Source organism: Alligator mississippiensis, chromosome 5 (genome assembly GCF_030867095.1).
Source record: "Alligator mississippiensis isolate rAllMis1 chromosome 5, rAllMis1, whole genome shotgun sequence".
NCBI classification, from domain to species: Eukaryota; Metazoa; Chordata; order Crocodylia; family Alligatoridae; genus Alligator; species Alligator mississippiensis.
In genome coordinates this window covers 24615968-24628120 of record NC_081828.1, presented here as the reverse complement: position 1 = coordinate 24628120, position 12153 = coordinate 24615968, and the positions used below count along the sequence as shown (strand labels likewise).

The 12153-nt window shown below is 39.4% G+C and overlaps 1 protein-coding gene across 8 annotated transcripts in view; it reads left to right on the top strand.

Annotated features, from left to right (window-relative positions):
• ADGRL4 (adhesion G protein-coupled receptor L4) overlaps window positions 1–12153 on the top strand; it is a 211682-nt gene that overhangs the window by 196445 nt on the left and 3084 nt on the right. For all 8 annotated transcript variants that reach the window (XM_059727988.1, XM_059727991.1, XM_059727990.1 and 5 more), the window contains 2 exons: window positions 10029–10120; window positions 11667–11835. In XM_059727988.1, the coding sequence (XP_059583971.1) occupies window positions 10029–10120; window positions 11667–11835 (261 nt within the window). The remainder of the gene's footprint in view (window positions 1–10028; window positions 10121–11666; window positions 11836–12153) is intronic.

The following is a 12153-nucleotide window of genomic DNA, read 5'->3' as shown; positions in this document are numbered from 1 at the left end:
TTATGGAGAAACAAATAAGCAAAGAAGATGAGGAAGATAGACTAGGTGCCAGCTGCACTTGTAATCTTCCTGACGCACAATTTACAGCTAATATAATCCACCAGATTTTCCCTTAGCACCATACTTCCTTACTAGCTACAGAAAATATATCCAGTATTTTGGTGTGGGTAATGTAATGTTCTGCCTCAATGTTTTATTCCTGAGAAAGTCAACATATAGGTGAGTCATCTTCCTAAGTTTTTGTTCTTTTGAATGCTATTAGTGCTATTTTAGTTAGTCTTTTAAAGTGTCCATTAAAAGGAGTCTATAGGTTTGCTTTAGACCATCTCCAGAAAGGGATGATATCATCTGTAATTTTTCTAAGCATGAATTAGGAACATCAATGGATGAATGCCATGGAAAATGCTGTGAATGTTGCCATCTCGGAAACATTAGTGGGTGAATGCCATGGAAAAACTCAAGGGCACACATCTTTAATTCCAATAAGCATTTTGTCACGGCGGGGTCCTCACGGAGGGCCGTGATCTCCTTGAGGCCCTCTCACCGCGCTACTTCGGCCCGAGGGCACCCTCCATTCTCGCCCGTCAAGTCTTGATGTAATATGTAATAGGGAGGCTACCTTGTGTTTCCTCGGGCCTGTCAGCTCCTGGACCCCTCGTGGGTCTCCCCGTACAATGGGCGCTACCCAAGCGCCCTAGCCTTATGGTCTATGCGTGGCTCCTACCAGCCCCTAATACCACGCCCCAAGCCTCGCAGATGTAGTGGACGTTGTTTGGTCTATTTGCCCGCTTCCCGGGCCTCCTCTCTCATGCCCAGCCTCTTGCTGGGACTCTCGTCTAGCCCACTCTGGGCCTCCCCTGCCGGTGTGGTTCCGCTCCGGGACTCTCTAGCGGGCCTCCGGTCCTATGGGCCAACCGCACGGATACCCTCCCCGACTCTGGCTCCCCGCGCTGCTACTCCCTGTCTTCTCAGGGGCAACCGCAGCGCCCTGCCTTGGTCTGAGGGGTATTGCCGCACTAGCCTGCAGCCGGGCTCGCTATGCCCGTGCGCCCACACTGGGCTACTCAACAAAGCACAATGGCATTCTCCCCTCTCTGGGGCTCGCCGCGCCCACACTGGGCTACTCAGTAATACACAATGGCATTCCCCCTCTCCGGGGCTCACCACGCCCACACTGGGCTACTCAGTAATACTGCCCCTTTCCTGGGGCCGGGAGCTATGTTCCCCCACACGCAATCCGGGGTCGCAGTCCCTGTCTGCAACCTACGGGCTGCGCCCGCGACCCACTGGCCGCGCTCCTCGCCACCAGCTGCTCACGCAGTGGCGTGCGAGCTGCGCTTTCTCTGGCGCTATGACAATAATGCGCCCTCGTGGCGCTAGGGCACCCCACACTCTCTGGGGTCCCTATAGTTGAGGCCTCCTCCAACCCCTACAGCCTCACCCAAGCCTCCGGGTGTAATAATACAAACACAAAGCAAAACCACAAGCCCCTAGGCTGTAACACAAATGTAAGCTGCATGGCTAAACTCTAGTGCCCATCCTCTCAGGGCTATCATGAGCTGTACTTGCCACATCCTCACTCTCAGAGCTCCTGCCTCCCAGGCTGCTGGCAGAAAACTGCCAGCCTGGCCTCAGCCCTGAGCTTTATAAGGGCCAGGCCCTGCCCCCTACAGGAAGCTGGCTCCGCTTGGTTGCTCCAGCAACCTGCAGCTGCGCTCATTACTGGAGCAAGCCTCAGCTGGGCTTGTTATGTCAGGCCAGGGCGCACACACTTGCTCCCTGGCAGTTTCTCCTCTATAGGAGCAGGCACTAAGGTGCCCTGCGACACTCCTCTATAGGAGCAGGCACTAAGGTACCCTGCGACACATTTCTTTTCACTCTTCTCTTTGGAAAACTCTATTGTCTGTCCTAAAAAATGGTTAGTGAACTTAAGAGTCATTCAACTACAGGTCAGAAACAATACCATGTAACTTAGGTGATTGCCCCATGGCAGAAATAGTGATTCCACAAAATGACAGTCCCAACAAATAGTTTGCAAATAATTCATTGGGGAAAGATGTTTGTATAAATAATGAATATAATACTTTCAAATAAGTAAAAAGAGTCTAAAAAGGAAAGAGACATCCTTTTCAGGACACTTGGTGAACCTGGGGAACATAGGTGACCTTCTGCCATCTGTGTACATATACCAGCAATTGTAGTTTGCCAGAGGACTCAAAGTTGCAGCTAGTAGGGACCTCTCTGCTGTCTGGGATCACATAACTTAAAACATATTGATCTTCTTCACATCTGACAAAACTTTTCCCAGTTTATCCCACAATGCCCAAAATGCTAGGGGGAAATAAAGCAGGGCAGATGCCTGCAAAGCTCAGTCAATCTCAATTGAGAATTCCCCTATGCCAGATGCCTATGCTTCAGGTATTGCCTCAGGCAGCTTTAAATCCCCTTGCACTGAAACTGTGCAAAGAAGACTTATGATGAGCCTATGACTTAGCCCAAAATGGATACTTTGCATCTGGAAAAAAGGGACCAATTTTGTCTAGTTTTTTTTTGCTCTGTGTTCCTCTTATGTATATGTATTAAGACTGACAATTCCTTGACTAGTATATTGACCAGTATAGACCTTAGTCTTAAAACCCAATCTAAGTGGGCCAAACTTTATGTCAAGATGACATCACATGGCTATGAATACAGCTTTGTATCAGCACAGGAGTTACCTTTGGCTGCAGGATCAAGGTAAAAGAAAGGTATTTGGAGTTAAGTAACCCAGTATTTAGCTTTGCACTGAGGAACTACATTAAACCCAGAGCAACTCAGAAATTATATGTTATTTAGTCCCCTGAAAAATGCAGAAATCAATTTATTTAGTTATTTATTTAGGTTTACCAAGGAGCATTCTCTAAAATATTCAGAAAAATGCTTATCAACTGTTAAATCTACATCCTGAGGTATAAAAAAATGAAATATAGCAACACAACTTTATGTGAAAATGTATAGCTATTGAGACAGTGGTTCTGAAAGTACTAGCTCAAATTTGCACCTTTAAGTAAGTGAAGCTACATAAACAGATTCATAAAATCTAGCATGTACTATTGAGGACCTTTCCTTTATTTTAATCTTTTATTTTAAAAAAAATGTTATCTTTTCCACTGCTGTATGAGACTACTATTGTATAACTAAAGTATATAAGGAGGTGTATTCATTTGGGAAATGGTAATGAGAGAAATCAGACAGGAGACAAAACCCAGACTGTTTGACTGCCAGCTTGCATGCAATTTTATGCAATTAATGTGGCATACATTTTCATTTTGAAGCTTAAACTGTTGTATTGTTAACAGGTTAACTCTATTCTACCCTGACTGAAATAACAATGCCCCACTTAATGTTGTCATTTTAGCCATCCATTAGTCAGACAGACAGACAAAAATCTTTCTCTCTCCATAGCAGAATTCAGACCATCACAGGACTCATTAATTCCAGCACTGATAATAAGAGTCATTGAAAGGAATGCTACAGATACAGCTGTTCTGAACATCAGACATTTTTTGAAGGAGCCAAATTCAATATGATATATGTAAAAAATTCAAGTATATGTCTACAAGAGCAGCAGGAGAAATTTTTCTCATTCTTTTTTGTGAGATCTGACATCAGCATATAGATGGTTTCATCAATTATTGAGACAGAGACTGAAAAAGGAAAAGGGAATGATTTGGGGGCTTCATTTTTGAAGTTTGAATGTGAAGTGCTCAGACTGAATCAGAACTAGTATGTTTGAATTTTTAGAATTACTTTCTACTTTCTTATACTAGCTCTTTGTACACTAGAGAGCCTTACAGTCTGGTACTTTAAGGGCTTTAATACCTTTTGAAAGCTAGACTGTATCTTCAGTGTTTTATACTGGTATATCATATATGAAGTTACACATTCCTTTTCTCTTCTGTAAATACATTTACACTCAAAATAGCCTCAAAGTCTCATTTTCAATACTGCAGCATTTATAAGGGGTAAAGTTGGATACTCATATATAGAACTGGGTACAAAACAATTTTGGGAGAAGTGGAGAACTAGAGTTAAGTTTCTGCTCACATGAGTACTTAATTATGTATACAAAGTAGAATGCCTCCAACTGGAATAACTGAAAGAGGGGCAGCCTATAATAGCCTGGTGGCTAAATGAGACTGAGGTTCTGCAAGTCAGGCAGAGCAGGACTGAACCTGAGTCTGCCATATCTCAAATGCATGCTCTTGTCCACTGGGAATATCGACTATTCTGATGTGGCTGTCTTTCTCTCTCTGGATTTGACCAGAAATTTTATCTGGGACTTGAAAGGTCTCCAGAGGAATGTTGCTTTGAAACTGGCAGATTGCTGCAAGTCTGACTTTTGATGAAATAACACTGGGGGGAAAGAAAAAAGGTTTAATCTAAAAAATTCTGAACAGTTCTAGTTCTGGGCAATTTCATTTTACCGGTTATTCTGATGCAGTTCTGTATAGGAAAGCATCATTGGAGACCTAATATACCTCTCTGTGCAATCATATTACAGAACGATGTGATCTTTTAGTTCCAGAATTTGACAACCGGCACACAAACTGATGGAGCAAAATCTCTTTGGCCACTAACCTTTTAGTTTTATCACCTTACTCATAGTGAATCATACCCTTACTGCACAAGTGGACAGACTGATTTAATGGAGTGAACTGCTACTCAGCTTAAGTAGAAATAGCAGAATCAAGCAGTTACTTCGCATGCATTATTACTTTTTTTGTATTTTGTAGCATTAAAAGTTCAACTCAAAATAATTATTGTTCTGTACTAAATACAGTGTTTCATAAAATGCAAAATGCTAACAATATATTTACATAAAGATAAAACACTAAGTTACTCTACCATTTTGTAAAATACTCCTATTTTAACAGTGAAATTAAGGACCATTTTTACATTTAGCAGTTGCTAAGCAATATGCTATTAGCAGAACTCCAACAGCTTGGAGCATTTAGCATTTTAAGACCTACGTGATCATCTTTATATTATTACTCAGTTTGCAAAATACAGTTAGTAATCAACATGGAACTTTGTAATTTGCTTAGACAATAGCAGTGCTGTTTTTTTCAGTACTTTTCTGGATCTTGGCTTTGTGATAGTACCAAAATTTAAATGAATCTAGAAAACATTGAAAATTAATATGTATAAGGCCACATTATTTCTTGCTACAGAGTATAGGGAGAATTAAAGAAAATTACACTGCAGTGGCTCCAGAATAACTGACGTGAAACAAAGCAGCAATACCCTTGCTCTATCCAAACCCATAAACCCTCATAGCCTACTGTTTTTTACAGAAACCTGCACAACCCATGCTGTCAACTTTCTCTTCTCTGTAGAAAGAAAGGGTAGGAAAACCAAGAGATAGTGAGGGTGACAGTTGCATGCATGTTTCTAAGGAAGCCATCCTAACTGGGTAGAGGAAGACTAACAAATAGTATGGCTGCTTCTCAGATTTTTCCAAGTCACTCTGGAATAACTATGTGATGAATTTCTTGGAGTTTGCCATGTACAATTTCCCTTACTATGAGTTGTTTTCCCCCAGAAAGAAATGATTGATGTCATGTTAACTATAGCATACATAATATAAAGACAATAACTAAATGATGGAGTGGGACTTAGAGCATTGTCTATTCCTACCTATGAATCTAAAGTGACTTCACTATTACTCTAGAAATCACAGAAAACTTGGCATCACTGGAGTCAGTGGAGTTTTACCATTCATTTCAGTGGAGGCAGGATTTCATCTTAGATTTCTAAATTTTCATGTCCCAAATATTGAAGACCCCACAAAAAAGGGTTTGGTGGACAAATCAAAATACAGCACTCCTACAACCTTAAGCAAAATGTACATAATAAGTCAACTGATTAATACCCACAAGCTACCAAAAAAAAATGGAATAATTTATGCACCTTGAGCTTCTGATGCATACCTGATATGGAGATGCCCAGTTAACAGATATTAATCTGTTAACTAAGCCATGGACCTAACTCAAAATCCAGAAGTCCAGGATGTCTTCTGGATTTGCAGCTCCTTGGAGGAATTTCAAATGACATTAGTTCATAAAGGTAGTCAGTCTTCTTCTGTAAATAATACGTTATTGATGCTAGCCTTGTATTTTTCCTTGTTTAATGTTTTTTACTTCAACATACCTTTATTTTCTTCTTGCTTACATACAAAGCAGAAGAATCACAAATATACCACTGCTTGTATGTGTTACTTGACTGTAAGAAAGGGGAAGCTGATTATGCTTTTACAAATACCTTTTGGAATTAGGAATGCTCTGTAGATTATGTAGACAGAAAGGCAAAGTCTGTTCCTATACTATCCTTACTCTTTGGCCAAATGTGTAAGGAATTAAATTACAAGGGACACACATAAAAACAATGAAGAAACAGCAAAAAATGTTTTTCCAAAGCACCCAGTGCTCCAGGATGCTGAGCTCTGGGAGTTCCTTCTGATATCACTGAGTCAGATGAGTCAGCTGTATTCAGCACCATGCATATTTGGGGACTGTGAAGCTTTCATATATGTACTTGAATTTAAAGGCAGTTAAATCCAAGGTTTCCTTCATGAAATAACAAGAATTAAGCTGCCACATACCAAGCAGCACCTGGCTTTTATGAGTGTACATTACAATTTCCTTTTCTCCATTTTTTGCCAGGAGACTGCAGTTCCCAGACCTGATTTCTCTCTAGGGAATATTACAGTCTCTTTTCTCCATTACAGCACGTGGTTTAGAACAGCAAACCAAAACAGCAGAAGAGCCCTGTCAGGACAAGCAACAGTTTTGTAAACCATTCAGCACATCAGTAACATTGATACCAAACACTGGAGAACTTTAGCATGACACACTGACCACATACAAACATTCAGTTTCTCCTGGAAGAGTTGCTGCTCTCTCAGGAGAAGTCATGAACATACAGATGTTCAGGATTTTTGTCCAAGAGCAAAGATGGTCACTCCAGGAGGAAAATGACCTGGCAACAACGAGGGTTAAATCACTCCCAGGAGAGTTTCTCCTGGGCGAGTGAATGCCTGCACAATTTCTCTTCTGAGATAAGCCATAGCATAGTTCTCTAGCATCTCCATGAGACAGTGTGTTGCTCACTGGACTCTACTTCTCTAGCTGAGCAGGGAGCAGAACACAGCTCCTTCACAATCCCCACACAATCCCCACACTGCTGCAGAGAGACACAAGCTGACCCTAAACAGTCTTGGTCAGCCAATCAGGGCTTCCCTGTGTACTGCTGCCATCTGTCTCCAGGAAGACTAAAGGAGCCTGGAGAGTGCATTAAGACATGTGCACGGGGTCTCCTGGCTGTGCATCATCATCAACCTGCAAGCTCTCTGCTTTTCTGGGGCTCAGAACAGCATTCAAATGTTTCTTTAGGCATCTCTGCATAAGTGTTTTATACCAGGAAAACAAACCTGGGAGAATTTTCTCAGTTCATTTGAATGTGTGTATGCAACTAATGTAAATTCCTCACTTGACTGGGGAACATAGCTCTTTTGAGGAGATGACAAGTATTTTGTTGTTGCCTACCCTGGAGTCCTCCAACAGGCAGAGGTGCAAACTTAGAACTGCTGAAAGATTTGTCAAAAGAAATTTGACATTTTTTATATGACACTTTTTTGAGCATGTTCCCTTTTTATACACAATATAAAGGAAGCCTATGCAGTTTTATGCAATTACTTTTTATGAATGGAGTGGTTGGAAATATTAGAAAACAGGACAAAAATCTCTTTAAGAATTTAATAAATCTTGAAAATTACTGTGTATTTCAGAAGTAAAGCTTACCCTCATTACACTGTAATACTATCTCCTATGAGACTGTCTCAGTCATACTATATAATAATTAAGTTCTGACAGCTGACTCCAGTGAGGCCAGTGTTGCCTTCTTCCCTCCCCTTGATATATACAATTTATTCCCACAAGAATAAATTGAAGAATAAAATTATTACATTTAATGGTTATTACCTTAATGCATAGGGCCAAATCATATTACCCTGTACAATAAACAGAGTAAGTAGTCTTTGTGTAAAGGAGTCCTAATAGAATCAAGAAGTAGAGCCCTTTACCATACTGCTACAGGCAAACACATCTTTAGAGGTTCCTGTAGTCTGCTCCATACCTGTGCAACTGAACCTCCACAGTTCTATAGCTTTTCCAGCCATGTTTCTCAAGGGGCAAGAAATAAGGGGCATTGGCCTATAGGTCTTGATACATTGAAGTCAATCTGTTTCATTGACTATGATGGTCTATGAAAGAGATGTAGTTAGCCATGTTAGTCTGAAATCAAGTAGAAGACATTTGCACCTTATAAAAGAATCTAGGCCATGTGCTCTGTACCATGATTCTAAGATGTCTGATTTTACTGCCAATTTCTGAATGCATCCTCTATACATACTATATTTTGATCACATATTGCCCTACCTTTTTGGGAATGTTTTAATAAATATAGTAGGTAGGCTATGCAGATTACAGGGTGTACATCAATTTATTTGATCTATTATTCACCAGCAACTATATGATAAAAATTATGCTTACATATAATTATACACAACTACTGACTGACTGATAATTAACTTTGAAAAACTGCTGGTTTAGGAGATATTATAGATTACCATTTTAAATGTAAGTAGCTTCAGAAAATCTCCCATGATCAGTGCAAGTGTAAGGTATTCAATGAAGGATTAATTCCCTAAACTACTAATCAGCTCTATCTCCAATCTTATCAAATTGTAAATACATTATGCTGTACTAAAGTAGGCACATGCAGCTAATTAAAGCAGAACCCGCATTTAATATCAGATCCTGGTAGCCCCCCCTTCCCCCATCATTAAATAAAAAAGTTCTGAGAACACATACAGCAAATGTTCACAAATGAAACTGATACCTTAAAACTGATGCTGCACTTCTGTAGTGTAGAAAATAAAAAGGAAGAAAAGGGTGGGGGGGATACACAATCTTTCTGGAGGAATGAGTGGGGGACATATTAATTCTATTCAGTCTACAGCTGTAAGCCCACAGGAACCAACCAAGGGATTACAACCAAGCATCTACAAATAGAATCTGGAAAACATCCAGCTGGAATTTAGTTCATTTATTAACATTTTTAATAGATTCTGATGTTAAATGCCGCAAACCAAAATAAGTGAAAAAATGAAGAAAGCAAAGCTATACATATTGTAAAAGGAATGTAGTAGACATTTAAACACAGAAGCTCAATGAAGCCTATGCAAATAAGCAAAGGCTTAAAACTCTAACTGAGCATGTTTTGTAAAACCTCTCTCTCAGTTCCCTTTTCTGCATCAAACTCAAATAAGGTACCATCATCATAAAACACGTTTAAAAAAAACAACCCTCATTAAGAAATACTTTTCAGTGAAACACACACAAAATGTAACACACAGTGCTCAGCAAGGAACCTTTCAATGAAAGTTATTTTTTAATTTCTTTGTGTAAAATGTAAAGTTTTTTTATACTACTCCAAAAAAGAGACTTTAGCATATAGGATGCTATTACTCTGGGGATGTTTTGGTAGTACTGGGCAACAAAAGACCTATCAAGATAGAGTAGATATAGTGTAATGGAAAGCCATAGGGTCTTTGGGTCTCTTTTAAGGTGGGGGACAGGGGAGGAGGGGGGAATCTCTTTTTTCCCTGCAACATCTGTACATAGAAAAAAAAATCTGAGAAGGAAATCTAAGAGATTTACCAATAAAATCAATAAACATTTGCAGACTGCCGTTAGTGATACTGTTGAGATGTGGTAGAGTTACAGTCCTATTTGATCAGTGTTTATTACAGAGCTCATGTTTCTTTAATATAAGTAGATCAGAAAGGATTTTTCCCCTCAACAATGGGTTCTATAGATTATACATACATAATTCTTTTTATCCAACTTCTTTCATTTAAACATGCAACTGGTACTGAAATTCAAAAACAGATCAGTATGAAAAAGTAACATCATATTTTCCCCCAGGTTAATCTGCTGGCTTTTGGTGTGATTATTTACAAAGTATTTCGACACACTGCGATGTTAAAACCTGAAGTTAGCTGTTATGAAAATATAAGGTAAGTTTCTCTTTTCTCTTCTGCCCTTTAGTCATTTTAAATGCAATCAGAGATGAAAGTGATCACTCTAAAATAATTTGAGCCCTCTCAGGGTTTTTTCCGTTTCTTAGAGAGAGAGCTATTTCTCAGTTATCTCTTCAAATTTTGGGGGGCTTGATTTTACTTCTCAAACAGTCCCACTGAAAGCAGTGGGGTTGTATGAGGAGTATACAGGCACCAAATAGAATGAGTTTCAGAATCTAGTCCTTTATCAATAAGAAGGGGAAAACCAATAACTGGGTTAAAGAAATAATTTTCCACTCATTTTTGAGTTTCCAATCCTATACCTCCTACTCAGGTAAAAACTGATTTCAAGAGTTTTGCCTGAATCAGGACTGAGAGATTTGTCCTTAAGAAAAGATGCATATAATAAATACCTGAAGAAGAAAACAAGGTGAGTTCTTAGCAATTCACTTTATTTATGAAGAAATTGTACAATGGGGTTCAGTACTTCTATGCTTTTTTTTCTCCAGGATTTTCACTTTGCATGCTGCTATGATTTTTCCATCAACTCACTCTCTTTAAAACTGATTTATAGGGACCTTGAAAACCATTTGTACAGGAAAAGCTGAAGTGTACTACAGGGAACATTGAAAACAACTTACTGTTTGTGTTGCTTAGAAACACTCCTGCAGTTTCAATGCATTGCACTAGATTTATAGTTAGGATTTAGCAATTGTTTGATTGATTACTTTCTCTTATTCCTCACCCTTCATAGCTTCATGTAGTGAGCTGGTTTTAATGAAGTTGAGAATTATTCATTTTCCTCTGAACAATGCTAAAAATGTCTATTGCTCAAAGGAAGTCCTGCAATGACTGGGCTAAGAATGAATAAGAAAGTAATCAGTGGTTTCATTTCCAAGACAACACACTGTAATTTGCTGGAGTCTGTAAGCAGAGCTGTACAATATGTTAGCAAAAATTACAGTCAATCAATTTATATAATATTAAGGCATTGGTATTCTGACCCTGAAAATATTTAAAGTTATTTGTGTTGTAAAAGCATTTCTTTTAAAGAGAGAAGCCTAGTTTTACAGCTGGCACCATCTTCTATATTAAACATGAGAGGAAGCCGTAAGATCTCTTTGATGTCATGCACATGTGCTGACCTAAGAGCATACTGTACATTTTTCTCCAGGTTTGGAGTGGGGGAGATATTTCATAACAGACATATGCTTTACCTTGGGGAATTACTCTAACAGTAGATTTAAAATCAAATCATATGGCACTGCAGTACACCAGAGAAAACATATCTGAAGATTAAGAAAGCCAGTGTTTTAAAGTCATGCAGCGTTAGTCTCATACTGTTCTATCATTACTGTGTCAGCATATTCCTGTAACAGTCCTGCAGCATACCCGAAAGGGCAAACCATGTAACTGCATGTTCGCAGGTCCTCCCAACTAAGGAAATGCCATTGAAGCATTTGTCATTCAAAGAAGTGATTAAGAAAAGATAAGAAAAGAATACATGATAGTACCCTGATGGTTATGTTTTACCTTGACCTAGGTCTTGTGCCCGGGGCGCTCTTGCTCTCCTGTTCCTTCTTGGTGCTACCTGGATCTTCGGGGTCCTCCATGTGGTCCAGGGATCAGTGGTCACTGCCTATCTTTTTACGATATTCAATGCATTCCAAGGGATGTTCATCTTCATATTTCTCTGTGTTTTATCTAGAAAAGTAAGTACCATCTTTCCTTTGGGAAATGTTTCATGCAAATATTAATATAGATAATCAGAAGCCCCATTCTGCGTACTGAAGTCATTAGGGGCCTGCTCCCATACAGGAAGTTACTCGGGTGTGTTTCCAGGATTGCAGGTCATACAGCATCAAGTTATAAAAAACTGACAGCACTGAAGTCAATGGGTATTTTGCCATTGACTTCAATAGGAAAAAAAACCCCAGGTTTTTGCCTTCTTATATATTTCTCCCAGGATTTGGGTCTTCAAGACAACATATTTCTGAATACAAATGTTTATTTCTATCAAAAAATAATTA